Raw genomic sequence first — 21,823 nt, 5'->3', positions numbered from 1 at the left:
GATTAAGAAATCAAATATCTATTTGTGTTCTGAGCTGTATGTCATGTATTAGCACCAGCCAGGGTGGCCAGATTCTATTCATGTCTCTGTGCTGGTGTCCTTATCCTCTCCCTCAGCTGCACCAATACTGACAAGCGTATTGGTCCGAGGGATAACATATCACTTAACAAACTTCCGCCTGTGTGACCAGGGCTTGGGCTACGTCTTTGAACAGCGCTCGGGGGTAATCAGATTACATTAGTAATGTCACTCTGCGCCCATCTGATTACTGTACAGGGCAGAGCTGATCGGATGTCACACTGTAAAGTGGGGATGTCGGCCACTTCCGAGGCAGCTGGATTGGACTCACCTGGGGCATGTAGCCAACCATCCTGCCAGGGACGTCGTGGCCAGGGAACGCCGGGGGCTTGCCCAGGACCGTGATGTTGCCCCGGGAGATCTTTAGGGTTCCCACAATACATTTCAACAGGGTGGTTTTCCCACAACCACTGGGTCCCAGGAGGCCATAGCTGTTTGGACGATGGAAAAATTGATGCCATAGGAAATGATGGAAGACACATATTGAGCAAGATAATCTGGTGATCCGAATCAGTAACTTACAAATAACTTTCATAACACTGACTTGCCTTGTATGTTCACTGAAGCGCAAATAACTAGGCGAGATAGAGATATCACCTGAACTAAAGATATGGTCAAATTTGGGTAAGCCATCTTAACAGGCAGAATGATAACATACACATACAAGACTCAAGTTCCATGCCTCTACATTAGAACCAACAATGAATTAATCTTGAAGCAAACACAGATATCCCAAATATGCCTCTGTACAAATTTACATTGAGATAAAATCAGAAACCTTTTTCAACATTTTTTGACTGAACTTTTGTGAAAAGAGCCATTCAGACATCCACCTACTATGAGTATACCACAGTGGCTATTCCACACCTTTACGTCAACAGAGAAGCACTCTAAAACCGAGGGGGATGTAGGGTTACACTCAGTGTTAGCACACAAGAGAAACCTGCCACACAAACCAAGCAATGGGTTTGGAATGTGGTGGGCAGGGAATGGCAAGTGTGCATTAAATTGTGGGAGATGTCAGACAGATGACAGGTCAGAAAGATGACAGGAGTGTTTGGGCCTCAACAGGTCTGGGAGCAGATGGAGAAGTTAATGACAGACAGATAAGCTACTCAGTGAAGGCTAACATTCCTCTAACTAGACAGACAAACAGGGAACACTTTCAGTATTGATCACAACTAAAGTGGCAGTACAATTTGTGTACATTTTGCTTCATTTTAGATTCACTTGGTTCCTTGAAATAACAGGAATTGAAATATTCAAATATTTCTATTATTGGAGAATATCTCATGTTAGTTTAAGGCACTTCCCATTAATGGAAGGAAGAAACTGCCTATAAATATATACACAATTTACCAGTACATTTGCCTGTTTTTTTCACAGATTTATATTACATTGTAAATAAATCATATACCAAAAAGCCAATGAAGTGATGCCAATGAAGTGATTCAAAGCCTTCCTTTACCTATAGAAATCTGTGTCAAGTTGTCAGCTAACACCATGCTTAAGATGCTATCAGTGGAATATCAGACAAACGGATCTATGTGTCAAGCACGCTCTTCAAGAATTGTCTTTCAAGTTGTATAAACTACTGTACTGTACTGTGTAACAAGTGCGTTACCACTCTCTCGCTCTCACCCCATAAGAACCCACCACTGCAAACATGTCACAACACTGCAGAGAGGCACAGCTGGACCTGATCTACAAACACAAACACATCGGTTGCACTCACATCTGTCCTTGAGGCACAGTCAGGTTGAGACTGTTCAGGACTTTCAGTTTGCCATACGAGCGACACACATCCCTACACCTGATGGCGGCACCTTCTATTCCCGGGGATGCAGGGGCCTCCAGATCGCTCCTCATATTTCCTTCTGTACACTGGAAGGGCAGAGAGGGGGAGAGAAAGAGAGAGAAACAGAAGGGGAGGGAATGGAGAGAGCGAGAGAGACAGAGAGAAGTGCTCAGTCAATGCACCAAGGTCACCTGCACCTCCTGTGTCTAGATGGAGAGCTCAAAATACCTGTTAGATATTTCACTGATTGAAACACATGGAAATAAAACAATGATCCGCATGCTACAGATCCTGTAAGAATCTGGTATGGTGTTCCATAAGTTTCAGCCAGTTGCTTATTTAGGTCATATGGACCATAATATTTTATCCTGGTCTTGTCAGGCTTTCCCAGATTCCTTTGAAAGTACATTACTTAATCTTGAATCTTTAATTTCAAGAAGAGGATTAAAGCTAAGATGATGTGGTAAGTTACTGTAGTGTGTGGCCACGGGATCTTGTGCTGCCTATCTACCCTCAGGGCTTTCATGAGAGTTGTAGCCGTATTCATACCCAGGCGTTGGCGCTCAAAACAAGTATGGCAAGTGTGAATTGTGAAATCATGTCATCCTAACATTATAACATAATAACAACCGTCAAAATTCTGTCATAATAATCTTCCATTGCGTGTAAGAAGCAACATAGTTTAGGATGAAATTATGATAGTCGAAAATATGATTATAAGAAAAGTTTCCCTCCTCTGTCCAGACGGGCTAAAGACGGACAGAGTTGCCTTTTGCGTTGGTTTATTTCACCTGTTTTTGTTGTTGTTGTTGTTGTTGCATATTTCATAGACGGATATTTCATGGTGTTGTTAGCCGACAAGAAATAGAGGAACTATTAGGTCGATAAACATTCCAGTGATCATCTAACAGTCTCTAGAAACTGGTTTGGATTTCGTTTACAACCCGACAATAATAGCAATAGGCCTACACAACATGCAAGATGTGCAGATCTACATATTTCTAGAGCAGTTGTCTTAACACGTCCTCATACCTTATCTTAGTGTAACGTTATGAAAAGGACATAGTAGTCTATCCAAACATACCTAACAGTAAATGGCTCGCTTATCTGCTTGGCATTTCAGTGAAAGAGGAAAATATGGCTCTGTCTTACCGGTGAACTCGGCGCTCCTCACCAAAGTTACGGTGATTAAAAATGGCTTTTAGAACAGTCCAGCTGTCCAAGCCAGCGCTAAATCCTCTCTCTAATAGTGCTTTCTCTGGGAGAAAGCAGACGCAGCTGCTGCGAACGCCTTGAAGCACAGAAGCTGCAGCGAGATGCGCAGCCCTTATGAATGCCGGGCCGGCCTCCAGTTCTCAGCGACACCATTTCTCGTTTTCAAAAGCAATGCGTCATTGGTATCTGCCCAATCCCTTCCCAGCGTTTAATCTCTACCAGCCCGTCAAGTAAACACGAATGTGATTTAAATCGAGGATTATGACAGCTGGAATAGTCTTTCGATCACATAGGCTCGTAGGTACAGCAGATTACCTCAATACTAAGAGCTTTCCCCTAGCTACGCTCTCAGCAAATCACGACATTGAAACGGCTCAAAATAAAGCATTCCGTTACAGGGACAGGTAATAATGCAATAATATGCAATAAGACCAGGATATTGTTTTACCCTTTCCTGCATCGCCGTGCTTTCGTGGGGTGAATTTCGCGCCTCTTCATCAGTGCCATCCCCGGCCATGGTGCTTGAATAAGGGATCGATGGGAGAGCGGCTGTGGGAACCGCATCCTTCACGCAAATGCGCGGTCTTTAACACATTCGGTGCCAGTCACCCTGAGACTCCCCTTTTAATATGAACCACAACAATATACCAGTCAATTCAATGATGTCGTTTTTCAACATTTAGCATGTTTTTGCCATTGTTAATGCAACTCATTTTCATTTTGCTTTGACACGGTTTGCATTTTCAGCAGGACCTGATTCTAGTCCCATTGCATCCACCTGTCGATTGATCTGTTCCAATTCTGCTCTGTTAAACCACTTGAGTAGGGACATAAAGCGCTATCATTTGATCTCTCTACTTTGTTTACAGTATTAAGTGTTAGGGTGGGTGAAAGACGTGTTCCTGCTAACAGTATACACTTTCTCTCTCCATGACTAAGACATGGAGCCCTAATTTGAATGACAACAAAGTGGACAAACCTTAAGTCTCACTAGAGATATATAAGCTAGTTTAACAGCATGAATAAGTGCAAACATGAATGGGTCTGCTTAATGCACCGTGCAACTTGATCCATAGAACTTTGACTACAGGAACTCAATTTACTCATTCTTTGCATTTGCCCACTGATTAAGTTAGGGTCCAGAGTTTGATTTTAGGGGGAGAATATCCTATATTAAACCCTCTGTGATAAACCTTTCGTTTATTGTTCACATTTCTAACATTAAAATAACAGATTCATGAAGGAATTCCCAGACTTTTCCACTAGAAATCTGTTCTACAAGTAAAACAAGTGATAACTGTCTTTCTCTTGCACAACTCCCAATTGTGCTGTCCCACAAGACTTCATTTGTTGATTGCACAACAAAGGCCATCTCACTAATAGTTTATTCATACCTCAGGCTGCTTCAGGCCCTTATAAGGGTACATTAAAGAAAGGTATGTATACGAATGGAGAGAGAGAGTGTGAGAGAGGGGATAACACTACATGAGAAAGTAGAAGAGTGGAAAAGGTCTCCATCAACCAATAGGGCAATTCCATGGAAAATTACGTTTTTTGTAACATCCATAACGACAATAAAAATGTGATGGTATGATGTGAATGATTACATGAAATTTGAGCATTTGCTATTTTTGGCTGAAGAATGTACATCAGAAAAAAATGCACAAAAAATGAATGTTATCATTCACATCATACAAATGCCAAGGGATTTCACTGGCGTTATGGATGTGACAAAAAGTCCATTTTCCGTGGAATTGCCCAAAATACCAGCTTTTCAAGGAGAAGTACTGTGTTCTGAAACTGAAACCCTGCTGCTATTTACACACGGTATTTTGACATAAGAGCAAAGAGGACACAAATACCCAGCCATGACAAGATCACTGTCGGGACCAGGGGCTGCTACTTGGCCTTTGGGTTCTGCAATTCTCTTTAGGAGAGACATTCACTGTCCTTACAGTACGTATTCAATTAAAGTCATTAAGAATATTCCACAACAATCATGTCATTTAAGGCTTCTGTTTAATGTGTTAAATACTAAAAATAAAATCTCACACACTGGGTCTGGAAAAAGATCACAGACAGGTTGTGAAACCCTCTCATAGGTTCTTCAAGTATAGGACCATTTTCCAATGGACCCTCGAAGCAAGATTTTCTCTCTCTCCTTTCTTTCTTATGTTTTTTTTTTCTAAGGAGTTGAATTCACAACACATGGTTCTAAAGCACCAATGAACTCTGATTACATCCATTTTATCCATTATATTATTGTGCAATAAGTCCCTCTTAAAACATCCAGTGATACGACTAGGGAGAAACAAACGTACAGAATATCGGAAACAAAGATGGAAAAAATAAAAATAAAAAAAATAATTCACAAACAAGTACAAAAAAGAATCCAGAGGAGAATATTGGTCTGTTTTCCCTTTTGTTACATATATGGATGGATTCATGTAGCTCTATCGAAAGGAAGAACCAGAGGCATGCCAAAATAAAGATCAATGAGAATGCAACAGGAAAAACAGTGAAAAATAATGGGAAATGTTCCGTGCTGATATTTAATTGTTTTGATGACATGAATAAAAGCTTTGGATTAAGTTCTGATGTTTTCCCCCAAGCAACAGATTTGGAAAGATGATGGCCTTTCTACAAATAGAAACTCTGAGAGGATGAAAACAACAACATTGCCTGGAATACTTATATTATATCCGATACCTCTCTGGAGCATGTGAACCTTATTACACAAAGTTATGGATTCATTGTGTACAGTCAGTTATGTAAATGAATGTTTGTGCATGTTACATAAATGACAGCTTAAAAGGCCTTCTAAACTGGCTATGATATTGCTTTATACTAGATATCTGTTACATTAATGTCTGTTGAGAAACCAATGCACATATTAATAATAAATACACCTTTTATAATGACAAAGTCAAAAGAACAGAAGAGAAACAATTATACAATACTAAAATCAAAACAAAGAGAGGAGAAAGGAGACAAACAAGAAGAAGAAGAAGAAGAAGAAGAAGACAGACATAGACAGAGTGACATAACCAGCATGTGACCTAAAAAGGTCACTGTGTGTGAGGCAGACTGGGCGGTCATGAGGGCGAGTCCGGAGGCTGTGGAGCCAGGATGCTGGGGAACATGAGCACTTTGGCCCGCATGAAGGACAGGTTGGGGAGGCCGCTGAGAACACGCGCCGCCTCCTCGCTCAGGTTCTCATCCCTCACGGGCCTCCTGCTCAACACACACACACACACACACACAAACACGCACGCATGGCAGAAAAACAGAAATCCAATCAGTCATTTGGATATTGTATGTGGATGAATGTCTTTGCTAGAACGGACCTAGACACAAACCCATTACTCACATTCAAGCCACATCAATCATGTGACAAAAATGTTAAAAACACTGACAGAACTATCCCAGCATAACAGGCAAACTCAGACAAGTACTGCTTCTTAAAATGACCCTTTTGTAAATAAGTCACTGTATGGGACAGAAAAAGAACGAGAGAGAGACAGAGAAGCACAGCTATTTGTATGAGAGGCACAGAGCGAGAGAGAAACGAATGCTTTGCAAGTAAAACTTACATAGTCATTGGTGTCACACAGTTTTACCATGTAAAGGATGAACCTGAATAGTCTAAAAGAGTATATATACTTATACTTATAGTCAACAGGTGCCAAACATCTTTCACTTAAAGCAACACAATGGAGTTCTTAATAATGTCAAAGACCAGACCATCTCTGGGATATTTCCATGACTAATGGTAAGTCTATAGCCTGAAAATGTCAACATTACCGCCAGCTCCATCTGATTAACATCCATACTTTAAAAGGTGCCTGTGTTGACAATGTATAGGTGCATCCCAAAAAATAAGAATATCATGATAAAGTTTATTTTTCCCCCCGTAATTTATTTAAAAAAGTGAAACTTTCATATAATCTAGATTCATTACACATATGGTAAAATATTTCAAGCCTTTTTGTTTTAATATTGATTATTCTAATTTGATGATTACTGTTTACATCTCATGGAAATCAAAAATCCAGAATTTCAAAATATTAGAATAAAGAATTTACGATACAGATATGTCGACCTGAGATGAGCTCTGATCAGCTAATTAAGTCAAAACACCAGCAATGGTTTCCTGAGCCTTTAATCTCTCAGTCTATGCAATAGGACAATAGTCACTTCCATGACATTCTATGAGATGCACCTGGGGGGTATTCCAATTACGTGGTTTAGTGACAAACCTGGGTAAGTTAACTCAGTAGAAGAGCTGTATGGCTTAATTCTCCTAACGAAACAATGCCATAGGGCTCTTGTTGTAGGAGGTTTACCATTTACTCTGAGTTAACTTACCCATGTTTGTCACTAAACCACGTACTTGGAATACCCCCCTGTACATCTAAACAGGTGCAGTGCTTTCTGACCTGGTGGATGTGCTGTTTTGATCTATAGTTGACATCAGGCGTGTGAAGGCGTCAGCAACATTTTTTCCAGTGTTGCTGGACTCCAGTGTGGCTGTGGTCAGTTCATACAACTCTGGATCCACACCTTAATTCACAGAGAAAGATAGATGAGAGAAGACACTTACATCAACACAGATATGATCGCAAAGTACACTAAAATGTACTTTGTTTTGCTTTACACAAATCCAAAGTTAGAAAGAAACACACACACACAGTTTCAGAAGGTGTCACTTTAACTTAGCATGCACGTTCACTGCAAAAAGCTTACTTTTGCTTTTTGACTGAAAAGATAGAGATGAACCACACACAACAGCAAAACAAACAAACAAACAAACAAACAAACAAACAAACAAACAAACCAAAAACACACAAGCCCTCTTTTGCTCTAAAATGAAGGATGGAAAGAAAAGCAGCAATACTTACTAAACATGAGAAGCGTCCAGAGAGGAAGGCAAGAAAGCAACCCAGAGAACCAGAGCGCTCGCAAAGGAGGAAAGATTCGTTTGGACCCCGCTCAGAACCTCTTACAACTATATGGCTAAGTGTGGGTTGTTGTGATCGTAGTATACAATATCACTTATTCAGTCTTTCAGTTGCGTAATTCTGAGTGAGAACACTTCACACAGACTTTGAGATGAAGAGTTCAGATTTGCCAGATATTTGAAACAGTGCAGCACGGCAAACACAATCCACGCAGACAAAAATACAGATAGTCTCAGATGTGTGAAGTGTTACTGTTGAACTAACATATGTATACCCTTTGAAAGTATGTTTGTTGTAGTGAGGTAGCAAAGCCAGAGATTCTTCTGAAAACTACATTTTTCCATTGCAACCCTTGCAAAAGTCCCCATACTGCATGAATAAGGTTTTGAATTTGAAGAGGTTTTACTGAAATATTTTCGTGTTATCCCTTTTTAGTGTGAAATAAAGTATCCATTTTCTGCATTGGGTATTATTCTTTATTGTTAAATCATAATGGGCTAAGGCATGCAAAGGGGAATAATATTGGTGTTCTTAAAGGAGAATTCCAGCAATTTTTCACATAGCTCTCTGTTTCTCAAGGTCACTGAGTTACATTATTTTAAAAATGCCCCCAGAGTGTAGCACTGTAACTGTTGGCTGCAGCAACGTGAGCTACGTAGCACCAAATGTTTTTGCTTTATTTCGTACCGACTCGGTGACCTCGAGAAATGAAGATCTAGGTGAAAAAACAACCGAGTTTTCCTTTAAGGCCTAATGCCAACAGGGGTTGTCTAAACACAGTTTCACAATAGGTTTAGCCTGTTGGAATTTTATGGCGATTTGGGAATAATTGTGGAGATTAGGTCTAGCCTGTTGAGTTTTAGTAGAGTTTTAGTCCAAGCCTGGAGGCCTGATGCCTGCTTTCTGCCCAGAACAGTAACAGGGGAGTGGAGCCTTGGACATGGCAACTGGCCATTAGCCTGACAGAGGGGAGAGAATAGGCTGCAACACATTACCCTCAGGCTACTGGTGGGACGAGGTAATCTGGTCAATTTACTGAGGTGATGTTCCTTCATTCATTCATTCATTCATTCATGCAGTCCAGGGTTATTTCTCCCTGATTTTAGGAATGCTAATGGGATTATGGGAGATTTCTGGCTAAAACAAAAGCTTGGGGGAAACTCTGGCACAGAGCTGACTTAAGGTATCTGTCTAAGAATGTGAGAGTGAGGAGATGTCAGAGAACGGGATTTTCTGCGGTAAGGTGTGTGTGTGTGTGTGTGTGTGTCCGTGTGTGCGTGTGTGCGCGAGCTGACCTGCTGGAGGGGTGCTGCTGCCTGAGCTACTGTCCTCCACCGGCCCAAAGAAATCGAGGTTGAGCTCAAACACAGGGAGAGGCCGAGGCCGAGGCGGAGTGGAGGCTGTGTGTAGCGCATACACACAGACACACACACGGCACTGGGGTTAGCATACAGGGTCAGCATAGCGTGTGTCCATCAGGAGAAGTGCGCAGCACAGGAAAAGAGGCACTGAAGCAACACTACTAGCGATGCAGGCGCAGGGACACAGACAGAGGCGACAGGAGAGGAAGAGGGAACCAGACAGAGAAGTCTGGGCCGCTGTATTTAAAGAGACACGGAAAAAAGCATTGCAGAACAAAATGTCTAAAGCCTTAGAAATAGGCAAAGGGTCTATGAGCAAAGTGCACAGAGAGGTTGCTTTACTACTGTGTCTCTAAAAAGAATCATTAAGAAAAATGTTGGTATGAGTTAAAGTAGTAGTTAGAGATATTTAGGAGGACCGTAAAAGGAATGATTTCTTTAATTTCATAGATGAGATTGGGATGAGAGAAAAAACCCACAGCTACTTCACACAGTGACAGCTCTAGGCAGTTTTGGTAGACACTGTTCTTGTTTAATCAGAACAATAAATAAACAAATCATTAGGGAAGGTACAGACAGAAGTGCAATGAAACAGCAAAAGTGCAGTTTAAATAGAGGGCATAGAAGAAATTCTACGGGAGAGATAGATTAAGAGAGAAAGAAAGAGAAAGAGAGAAATAGAAGATAGAAACTCACAGTTCAGACCCACCCCCAAAATCACCTTATATGGCTTTCTCCAGTCACGGACCTTGCTAGGGCACTGATTACAGAGCATGTAAACAAACGCAGCTAGCCAGCTCTGCTGTAGTCTTAAAGACTACGCTCACAAGACATGCTCAACAGACAGGGTAGCTAAAGATCTGGGGTCACAGTGGCCAATATCCGGCTTTTCAGGCCTACCATTGGTTGACCAGACTGACTGACACAGCATGGCATAGGTATTGTAACAAAAAACAGGCTGCATTGTAGGACATGGAGAACAAAATAGATCCAGCACATTTTGGATTTTTGTTCAGATTCAATCTGCAGATCTGACGTATGATTAACTCATCAGCGTGTTGGGAGGAGTCCGCCTCAGTGCTGTGCGACTTGCATAAATGCCCAGTGAGGTAGCATGTCTCTGGGCTTGGCTCCGCTGTGAGAGCAGTCCACCACCGGTTAAAAATAGATCATTACAGGGCAGCAGAAATGGGACTGATGGAGGCAAGAATGGGGGGGAGAGAGAGCCTGGAGTTTTCACAGTGGCGGCATAGAGGCAGAGGAGATCAAAGACCATGACAACCTGAAGGCTCTTCATTGAGGAGGGGATTCAGAAGAGAAGAGCAGGAGATAAAGGGTAAAAGTCAGCAAGAGAAAGACAGTGCAAGGAGACAGATAGATAGACGGACAGACATATAGATAGCCAGGGAGAAAGAAAAAGGAGCATTTGAGAGGTAGCGTCTCAGAGAGAAGAGAGAAGAGTCAGGAAGGGAGAGGAAAAACTGAAAAGTGCATCAGGAGTAGGAGCTCTGTCGGGCGTGGCGGGTTGTCTTAGCTCCTGCCCTACAGGAGGAGCCTCGGCGCAGAGACGTACCATCCACAGGGGGTTTAAGGCCACTGCTGCTCCAGTCAGGCTGCACGCTCGCCAGCACCTCCTGTGGACACGGAGGAGGAACACCACATCAGGCAGGTGACAGCAGCAAAGCTTTATTATGACATACTGTTCTCTGGTGGAATTAAGACAGGAGGGTTTGTGAAATAGATAAACATGAATGGTAATCAAATTGACAGGCGAGTAGAAAATGATTGTGCACAGGAGGGCTGTTTAGACTGAATTAATTAGGTGAAAATTGATCAGCCGGCATTAATTGCATTTTAATGAGGAGCTAATTTAGCTGGATGTGCAACAACTGTATCATCCCCGGTAATGTGAAGTGAATAATGATCTCTGTAACTGGGAATGCATACCACAAGGAAGCACGATTTTTAATGTTATCCTAATTAGCTGTGAAATATTCCTCCTTCTGTTATCTTTATCATTACACAACCTTTCCAAGATTGTGTCGCCCCATTTTTTGAAAAGTTGCTGGTATCAAATTCAAAATTAACTTATATTTTCTATGAAATAGACAAATTTGTCATTTACATTTGATATGTTGTCTACATATGTTGTATTTCCTTTTTGCAGCTAAATATGGGTTTACAAGATTTGTATATTATCACATCCTGTTTTTATTTGCATTTTCCACAACATCCTAACTTTTTATAATTTGGGGTTGTACAATGGCTACACACTTTGGACAATCACCCCACTGTAAATGTCTAAATCCTGTTTTTCATTGTGAACTGGTTATGCAAGCAGCCACTACTGACTCAAAGGACTGAGGACACAAAGGTAGACAGATCAAAGCCAAGTCCATGGAAGCCTTCGTCCTGAAGAAAAGGCACAAGACAGCTAAACACTAAGGGTGTTTTCACATATAGTCCCTTTTAAAAGGACCAAACTCAGTCCACTAAAAGGGGACCAGAAAGTGGAGCAAAACAGAAGGACTCAGTTCATTTTGTATTCATATTGTGAGTTCACACTATAGATTCTCTGGGGGTCTCAGACCTGCTTTGGATTATGGGTTACGTAGTTGCTCTGGGTTAGTTAGTTAGATGTATTTTCATCATCATTCATATCATAATAATAACCATACCGGTTATTTCATCCTGATTCATCATCAGGATGAAATAATTATCATAACCCATAATTGGTGTGGCGAACTCAGTGACACTCTGACCAGAACTGTATATAAGGTGGAACAACACTGAAGAGTTCTTCTTTAGCACCTAACGTGTACCATAAGAAGACAGCTTCCCATTTTTCCACAGAGAACCATATTTATAGCCTCACAGGATAACACCTATCCCTCAATGCCTCTTCAAAGACTGACGTTCATGTCACTCTAACCTGTGAAGCACGATGGGAGCCGCCCCAAGCCTGGGGCTGGGCCTACCTGCGTGGGTTTGGACGGGGCGTCTCTGTCTGGAGCTCCAGAAGGTGCTTGTGCTGAGGCAGCCACTGGCCCAGCAGCTGAGGAGGTGTTCACTGGATCTTTGGTGGGCTCTAGCATTCCCTGATGGAGAGAGAGATAGATAGATAGATAGATAGATAGATAGATAGATAGAGAGAGAGAGAGAGACAGAGAGATGGATGATAGACACAAATGACATGTCATCCAGACATGGCGTGGATAGATGCCTAGATATACTATTAAAGATGTATAGACCAAGACAAAGTTTTATGGAAAGGTAATCAAAATATGTGTGTCTGGTCATACACACTGAAAGACCGCTTTCTCTGACTAGGATCTAGGATGGGTTCCTTTTCTCAGGCTACAATAGCACCAGGTGACTAGAACTACTCACCAAGCTGGCAGCATATGTGGGCACTAGTACTGGCTGTTTCTTCTGGCCAGCAAACACCTAGGACAGGAACATAGTCTGTGGTCAGTAGTTATTAGAGACCATTTTAAATGGATTAAATGGATGCAGAGAAATACACTGACATGAATAACTCAATACTATGTCATTAGGTCTTAATATCCAATAGACGTGAAATACAAAAGCAACAGGATGACAAGACAGACACACACACTGTATGTGGAAAAGATCGGAAAACAGGATGACAAGACAGACACACACACTGTATGTGGAAAAGATCGGAAAACAGGATGACAAGACAGACACACACACTGTTTGTAAAACAAAGTCAGACACAGACACAGACGCAGCCACGCGAACAGACAAGGAGAGACGGCCAGACCCACAATGTTTCTGGTGTCCATGGCCAGGGAGCGGAGCAGCTGCTTGTTGCTATGGGAACCTCCCCATAAGAACTTGAGGCTGAAGGCGCTGTGGATCTCCTGCAGGTGCCACCACATGTCCTGTGGTTCCCTAGGAAACCAGAGAGACAGACTGAGTGCACTGAGCTGGGGGTGGGGGGTGACTTAAGGTTAAGGGCTATGGATGAGGACAGGGAGGGACGCTGCACTTTCAGCCCACTTGAGGGCTTCCATGAGCAAAGACAAATATAGCAACCGAATTCTGCATACTGGCAAAACTTTCATGCTGCCTCAGTGAAAAGAAGTTTTGCAAGCACCAGCTGGAAGAAATGGATGAGGTCCTCGGATTTGCGTGCTTGTAAGTATGCTGTTCTTTCAGTCTACAGACCAGAGTTGCAGAGCTATAGCCCTGAATGTCCTCTAAAACCACACACACACACACACACACACACACACACACACACACACACACGGCCCTGCGTGACTGAGGGGAGTGCAGCCAGAATATCAGGCCTTCATCAGGGCAGTGAGCCGTGGCCTCCCCCTGAGCCCTCAGCCCTACTGGACCAGCTAGGCTATGGCTGTCCTCACTGACCCCTACACCCACTCTCCAACCAAAGATCCTTGATTACTCCGCTTTAACCCTCTCTGCTCCAACCCAGCGGCTGCTCTAGCACACACCAGTACCCTACCAGAGCTATGGCTGAGACGGACAAGATGAAAATGTCACACAGTAATCACTGTGCAATCCAATCTCCTATTTTACATGAAGCCCAGAACACTGTGCACTAACGAGCATATTGCTATTCTGTAAGCTCAACACCATCTGTGTTCCCATGCTTTCCGTTGAATTTACTTTTGCGATTTGTGCACCATCTATTTAGGTTTTTTATGAGCCATTGTCAAAAAGCGTCATTAGAACTTTCACATGGTATAGCTTGGTAACCAGTGAAATGGCATGCAACAGGGAATGCAGCTCACCGATGAGAAAAGGAAGGGGTCTGGTTTTTCTGCTCCTGCCTGGGCTCAGGCTCCTGGGGTACCAGCAAGACCTTGAGTGATGGGATCTCCTCCCCGACCTGAGGAGCCTCCACGTGGGGGAAACTGGCCTGGAACAGCCTCTGGACTCTGGAGCTCAGAGATGCCTGAGAGAGAGAGAGAGAGAGAGAGAGAGAAGAGAGAGAGAGAGAGAGAGAGAGAGAGAGAGAGAGAATAGAAGAGAGAGAGAGAGAGAGAGGGAGAGAGAGAGGAGAGAGAGAGAGATGTATTATTGATAGAAGAGAGGGAGGAATATTTTAATTATAGAGAGAGAATTAAATAAACCAGAGGATTATTATATAACGAAAACATATTTTATTATTATTATTTTTAGAGAATAGAAAATGCGAGAGAGAATAGAAACGAGAGGAGAGAGAGAGAGAGGGAGAGAGAGAGAGAGAGAGAGAGAGAGAGAGAGAGAGAGAGAGAGAGAGAGAGAGAGAGAGAGAGAATGTCATAGAGCGAGGGACAATGATTAGACACCACCACTATACACACACACGCCTATCCTCACCATTGCAAGGACCACACAAAGAAAACACTATACTCAAGCGCATGAGATACACACACACAAACACACACACCAGTTTATATGTATAAATGTCTTATCTATTGTATGTTCTGTATAGTATTGTTTGATGTCCTGCTTTGGCAATGCAAAGGAATATTTGTCATGCCAATAAAGCTACCTTGAATTGAATTGAACTGAAAGAGAGAGACAGATAAGAGATGAGGTTGAGACAGAGAGATGGAGGGAGTGGAGAGGAGGCACTTTAATGGTGAGTCAGACTGAATGTGAGTGGAAGGCGCGCGCGCGCGCGCGCGCGCACACACACACACACACACACACACACACACACACACACACACACACACACACACACACACGGCATCCTGACAACTGGGATGGTGCTATTTAGAAAACCTGTAGAGTACAGAACAAGATATTTGATATCTGACTTGAAATGAAACCATTTTCCACAGCACATTAAGAGGGCACACTAAGAGGGAAACAACTGACACTATAAACTCTGCAAGAGCTCAAGGAAGCTAAGAACTGCACTTTCATACTTTCAGAATCAGGGTCTTATTCTTAAACAACAACAAACATACCAAACTAACAAGCTAGACCAAAGCATAGCAATATACAATTGACAGTTCATGTCATAGACAGTTAATGGTTCATCAACATGTTCTTAATAATCTTTGACACAGGGTGCTTTGAAAGTAAACACACACAGAGTCTCATTGCTTTGACCCCTGCCTGTCCTAACATGAGCCCTGGGAAGATCTGGATCAGAACATGCTCTACTGGACAGTGAAAGCATAACGCTGGAAATGGACCAACCTCCTACCGAGCTCAATGGTGCTGCCCTTCTTTATACGTCTCTTTTACTGGCACAACAGAGCAGGAGTATTATAAATTCTTCAAGACAAGGAGAAAGAACTGATACTGGATATGTGCCTTTTAACTGAAAAAATGGATGATCCTGAACACACATCCCACTTCTAGCTTAGTGGTCTGCTGGCTTTCTGCGTATCAACGGAGTCTGGCCACAAGGGGGTGCTGCAACTGTGAAGTGATCTTGAACTTTAGCATGGCATACCATTAGCATGATTGCCATGCACTCAATCAGCACAAGTTGCCTGCAATTAAAGTTGAATAAACGTTTTTTGATGAAGAGAAATGGAGCCTCCTTAACACCAGATTTGGATAGGACCTCTTCAACACACACACACACACACACACACACACACACACACACCTTCCCCTCCCATTATCTTAATGGAGTTTTAGCATGCTCCATTGAGTGCTCTATCAAGCAGTACAGTGGACTTTTTCAGAAAGGGAACTAGTGAAAACCCAGAGCTGGGAGGTAAGCAAGCTGAAAACACAGGTGGCCTGACATTGCTATCCGTCTGTCCTCTGGAGTGTAGGAGACTTTGGGAAGTCTTTGTTTACATTAGGCAGTTGTTGCTGAACGTAAGCTAGCTATCAGATACACTGATCCCAATATCAATATCAAGACACAGAGAGTTAAACAAGACAGGAGCATTGATGCTGGATGCAGTGCTTACATGATGGTAGGGGAGTTGTGGTTTATACCAGTATGTGTAGGAGTGAGTGACTGACTGAGTAAGAGTGAGAGACTCTCCCTTTTTCCACTGTTGGGATTTCTACGCTAGTCAAACTCAAGTTCCAATAGTCAAAGACGTTAAATCAGACTGAAGCTATCCTTATTGTGATCGCTAAATGTGTTTAAACACTAATAATGACACCAGTGTTTCCCATATATTGACTTATTTGTGGCGGCCCACCACAATATTAACATTGACCACCACACAATGATTTTCCAGGTTGTACTAAATTGTGCTTAAATCTGGTTAGCATCATAACCACGCTGTGCTAATTTGTTAAAAAACTGTTGTATTCAAGTTAATTCTGCAAACCAACCACCACAAATGGAATTCAATTCTGTGGGAAACACTGGACACTAATAATAGAATGTTCATCAACCATGCCTGTGTTTCCTTCCTTGAGTGCTGTTTAATAATGGGCCAGTCTTCCAAGTGTAGAGTACAGAACTTAAGATATTTGATATCTGACTTGAAATGAAACCATTTTCAAAAGCACACCAGGAGGGAAACTACGGACACATGCACTGCTCATTTGGCCAGCTGTTGGGGCTGATAACCTAACCCCCCGTCGCAATCCTCTGCTCTGCACTGTGCAGCGCAGCTGTAGGCCTGAGTAGGGATGCTGCTGCCATTATCACTCACACACAGAACCTAATGAACACAGACAGCAGAGGAGGAGCATGAATGAAGTAAGTACTCCACAGTAAGTCCGTGTGTGTGTGTGTGTGAGGGAGAGAGAGAGAGATTGAGAGAGAGTGTGCGGGTGTGTGCTTGTGATTGAGCTCAAGGGAGAAAAAGGGGTGTAGGCACTTTGTGCTTAAAAGTTTGTGTGTGTGTGTGTGTGTTGCAACTTTGCAGAGGACATTGCTGTCATAGCATATCTTTGTCCTGTTTACCACCACTTTGATATGGGTAGACAGGGCCTGTTTACACAGCACCTCTCCTAAGAACACGAACACTCACACACACACACACACACACACACACACACACACTTCAAAGATATGTGGGATCCTGTTATCTTAAACAGGAAATGAGGGATCCTGTTAGCTTAAACAGGAAAAATGTAAACTATTTTCCTTGCACATTTCTTTACACATTTTGAAAGTACACAGCTGCAGAGTTTATCAATTTTGGCAAGTGGACAAAACAATGCATTTGAGGATGTCAACAAATCAAGATTTAATCGACAGATTAAATCAACTATGATAAAAATCATTAGTTGCGGCCCTATATTTTTCTACATATGCCTGTGACCACTTACCGTCAGACTCTCCCTCCTGCTGGTGTGTGGACTGCCAAAGGTGGGGACTGTGACTGCTGCCCCGTCCTGCCACTGGGGTTCCTCCATCTCAGACAGGTCGGTGGTCTCGGTCTGGGCCTCCCCGGCGCCGCCCAGCCATCCCCATCTCCAGCTGCACCTGCCTGGTCATCCACCGGAGGCTCCCCGAAGGCAGCCCACTCCTCCCCGGCATCCATCCCACCACCACCACCGCCCACAGGCACAGATTGGAAATCTGCAAAGCTGTCACTGACAGGGAGGTCCCCGAACTGTCCCCCTGGGCAGGGCTTTCCGCCGCAGCGTCCTCCTCTGGGGCTTCCTGGGGGTGTGTCTGCCCTGCGCCGGCCTCTGGCGGAGCATCAGAGGGAGCAGGGAAAGGGGTGGGTAAGCTGGCAAAGCCTCCGTCCTGTGCGCCGGACTCAGTCTGACTGAAGTCGGTGAAGCCCTGAGTGGAGTGCGCCCCTGCCTCCCCGAAGCCGGCAAAGTCGTCATCTTCGGGGACGCTTGCCGGAGGTGGCCCCTCGGTGGAAGTTGGAGCCGTGCTATTGAAGTCGCCAAAGTCCCCGAACTCCTCCAGGTCGCTAGGGGACACGACCTCGCAGAAGGAGGCAAAGTCGTCGCTCACTGAAGTCCGTGTTGGACCCGAGGGTGTCAGGAGTTCCTCGTCTGCTGGATGGACATTGCTCTCTGAGTCCTGTCCCTCTGGGAGAACCTCTCCATCCTGACTAATGCAACTGGGGCTGGGCGGCATTTCAGTAGCCCCTGACTGGGCCTGTGTGTGAAGTCCTGAGCCCGGTGGGCCTTGTGGTTCTACTGATGTCCCCTGGTCTCTGGGTTTTGAGTCTTCCTCCACGGAAATTGTCTCTTGTTCCTCTGGGGCCACCGTAGCTGGGGCATCACTACTTTGTTCCTGCTTTGTGTGAGTATGGAGTTTGGTGAAGCCATTGGGTAAGCTGGTCCCTTCTCCTGAGGATGCTTTGTGCTGACTAGTGTCTCTGTGGTCAATGTCCTCTGACCCACGGTGCACACAAGGAGAGCTGGAGCTCAAGGCAGAGGCGGTGGTGTCTTCTGAGGGTCCTGTGCATCTGTCTCTGGGAAACCGTTTGCTAAAGGCTCCGTGACAGCCACATTTCCATTCACGTAGAGGCTGCCAGTCTCGGTACTTGGCCCACTCGCCTCGGATCTTGTGGAGTCCCGGTCCGGCTCATCCTGGGCCGTGTCCGCTGGCTGCTTGAGGGGATTGGAGCCCACCACAGAGACCTTACAGGGACCAGGAGCCGTCGAGCCAATGGGGAATTCAGGGGGTGGCGTGTCGGAGGCTTGCGTTTGGTTGAAGACCGTGAGGGGCGTGTCCAGCTCTGAGAGGCTGAAGCTGGAGGCCAGGGCGCCGCCGAAGCCCCCAAAGTCCCCGAACTCATCATCCTCTTCCTCCATCCCCTCGTCCATTGGAGGGGGGGAGGAGGAGTAGAGGCGCATGACGTCGGGCTCCATGGTCCCCTAGCCACACCTGGGGGCCTCATGCACAGACACCTGGAGGAAAAGGAAAAAAAAACATCAATATTTGCCAGAGCTAGTTTCACGTGATCTATCACGGATTCAAAGCCTGGCTAGCGCCACCACTTCTCAATGAGACGTGGTCTGGGAACCAAACGTTAATTTTCTCAGATTTGAAAAAAATGCCCAGATCCGTTTATTGGGTGCCACGGATGTCTATCAAATGCGTCTGTCCAGGCTGCCTTAGCAGCGTGAATCAAATCGCGCGCAAGGCAGCATGGGAACACCCAGGCTAACGGATTCATGGATTCCCTTCAACTAATCTTCAGCTTTTCAAACCACAATAACGACATTTAAGACTTTTTATGCATTATGATATTCTGAAATATCACTGCATTTTAGTCTGCACTTTTTAGCATATTAGCATCAGTCATATTAGCATTAGGAATGCATTAATGGAATTAGGAATGCATAATGTGGCATGACAAGTCACATGACCCCGAGCAGAAGTGAGTTCAATCAGCATGACACTGCACTCCAGCAAAACAGGAAGTCTAACAAGCAGACATCAAGCACTGCCACAAACACACTGATAGGTGAGATTGGTCAACACCATCAGATTACAGTCACTTCACTCTTTCCTATTGTGACCACACAGGGGAAATCTGACTGACTTTGTAAGGTAGCTAGCCAAGTCACAGATTTTGTAATTACAAAGCGTCTCCCACCATGTGCTTTGCTGACAATAAGCGGACTACACTCCTGACGCACGACAGGCACACTGTGATGGTTCAAAGTCCAGTTTGTCACAAGGGTCATAGGGGATGCGAGTTGGGAAAAACATACGCCCCAAACCTGTGGCAAAGGCACTCAATAACTATGCAAAAGCACTAGGCAACACATCCTACATGTGTGTGTGTCTGTATGAGCCTGAATATGTCTCTAACCAATGGCTCAAATCCATTGACCTATCCAGCTGCACTCCCCACACCCAGGCCAGTAAACACATCACCATCCTACCGTGGCCCAACCCAACCCTTTCCCCTTCCCCTCTCTCCAGCTGGGCTAAGCCACTGAGCCAGAGGACAACCAGAAGGTCATCCATCCCCCTCACACACACACACCCCTTCAGAAAAGCCACAGTGACAGGATCAGAACCACAACATTCCCTCAGTGCATCCTCGGAGTGCTGGCCATAACACGCTCAACAGCAACCAAGACCAAGTCCACTGGGAGGGACACAGGCCAAACCTTTCCGCAAGTGCAATGGCAACATTTCCCTACTGTAGTTATTTAGCATGTCTGTACACATTTGCACAAACCAATGTGTTGAATTTATGAGATAACTAAACTGAAATGAATTTGGGGAATCCATATAGACGCCATGGATAAGCATTTGTTGATGAGGCCTGGCCTAGCCATGATATAAAAGCCAAGGACATTTCAGCCTATTTTCAGTTAGTCCTACGCGCTTCACTAGCAAAGGTGCAGAGATATGTAATCACAGAGTGTAGATTAAATAAAGCAGAGCAACCAAGACGTGTGGGCTGCACTTTCATTTTTACAATCCTGGGCACAATTCCTTGAGTATCTAGACAGATTGGTGTGCACTAAATTCAATTTTAACGCACCATTTTGGCACTTTGTACTATAAATAAACTGCACGTGGCCGATTATGCCTCCAAGTTGAACGAAAGAACAGTCGAGTGTACTATGCCAAGAAGGCTTTGCACATGGCTGGGTAAGAGTGGTAGGTAGCGGCTCAAGGGCACGAGGAGGACAGGCGTTCCATTAAGGAGAGGAGAGATCATAGAGAGATAAGAACTCGCTCAGGTGGTCAGGAGGAAGAGGGGTGGCTCTTAAGCTGGGGAGCCTCTCGGGCAGAATGGGGACAAGCTACCAGCCGAATGAGGTCACGGGTAATCAATAGTAAGCCTACCCAGCACTTCAACCCTTTTTGGGCACTCTCTACATTGGACTCTACTGTTCTCAGTGTGAGCATGCCATGGGAGAAAAAAAAACGACAACAATCATGCACGTATTCATGCAGTGTTGCCCACACACTTTCACAACATCTCCCTTCCCATGGTGCATGGGGGAATCAGTCCTCCTCTTTCATTTCATCTCTGTTTCTCTGAACTTACTCTCTTACTCCCACAATGTCACCTCCCCTCCATCCATCTCACTGATTCCTCTCTTTTTCACCCCTCAGTAACAGCCTCGCTGCTCTGGTTTCTCTCTCCTCATCTTCTTTGGCTTTTATTTCTCCCACCGATCACTCTTCCTCCCACGTTTTTTTTTATTTTTTATCTGCACTCAGCTACAGGGAAGTGTGTGATGAAAAAAAAAACAACAGTGCTGAAATGTTACAACTGAGGCTTCCCCTCCAAGCGATTCAATAACTGCTGACCTTAGGGGAACTGTGAGGAACTGTGAAATAGCAACAAAGCAATCATAAAGACATTCTAGCCGTTGATGTCCAGCTATGGTGAAAAACAGTGGAACGCACGCATATATTGTCAAGGCGTTTCCAGCTCCCTGTCATGGAAAGAGAGGCCAGCCGCAGACCCTGTGACGTGACAGTGTTTGGACCTGTGAAACTGAGCCGGGCATCCTATCCTGGTACCATTGTGTTCAGAGTCAAACCTCAC

The 21,823-nt window shown here is 44.2% G+C and overlaps 2 protein-coding genes across 3 annotated transcripts in view; both read right to left on the bottom strand.

Moving 5' to 3' along the window:
• Nucleotides 1–3,655, bottom strand: part of abch1 (ATP-binding cassette, sub-family H, member 1) — a 31,806-nt gene extending 28,151 nt beyond the window's left edge. Inside the window, exons 1-3 of one of the 2 annotated variants that reach the window (XM_048269072.1) lie at nt 3,540–3,655; nt 1,814–1,962; nt 350–509 (exon numbers count right to left, since the gene is read on the bottom strand). In XM_048269072.1, the coding sequence (XP_048125029.1) occupies nt 350–509; nt 1,814–1,962; nt 3,540–3,608 (378 nt within the window). In that variant the 5' untranslated portion in view covers nt 3,609–3,655. Of the gene's footprint in view, nt 1–349; nt 510–1,813; nt 1,963–3,028; nt 3,160–3,539 lie in introns of those variants that run through there. The other variant, XM_048269073.1, reaches the window with a different exon arrangement.
• A 1,438-nt stretch (nt 3,656–5,093) lies between these two features.
• Nucleotides 5,094–17,877, bottom strand: LOC125311339 (aftiphilin-like). Its single transcript, XM_048269275.1, has 8 exons — nt 17,661–17,877; nt 14,201–14,364; nt 13,205–13,331; nt 12,804–12,860; nt 12,392–12,511; nt 10,987–11,047; nt 7,531–7,654; nt 5,094–6,325 (listed from the first exon to the last, which is right to left on the bottom strand). Exons 1-8 carry the CDS (start codon nt 17,745–17,747, stop codon nt 6,187–6,189), a joined length of 879 nt encoding a protein of 292 aa, XP_048125232.1. The 5' UTR covers nt 17,748–17,877; the 3' UTR covers nt 5,094–6,186.
• Between the last annotated feature and the right edge of the window lie 3,946 nt (nt 17,878–21,823).

This window comes from Alosa alosa, chromosome 18 (genome assembly GCF_017589495.1).
Source record: "Alosa alosa isolate M-15738 ecotype Scorff River chromosome 18, AALO_Geno_1.1, whole genome shotgun sequence".
NCBI classification, from domain to species: Eukaryota; Metazoa; Chordata; class Actinopteri; order Clupeiformes; family Clupeidae; genus Alosa; species Alosa alosa.
Note: the sequence above shows the minus strand (reverse complement) of the source record. Positions and strands in the feature narration are given on the sequence as shown.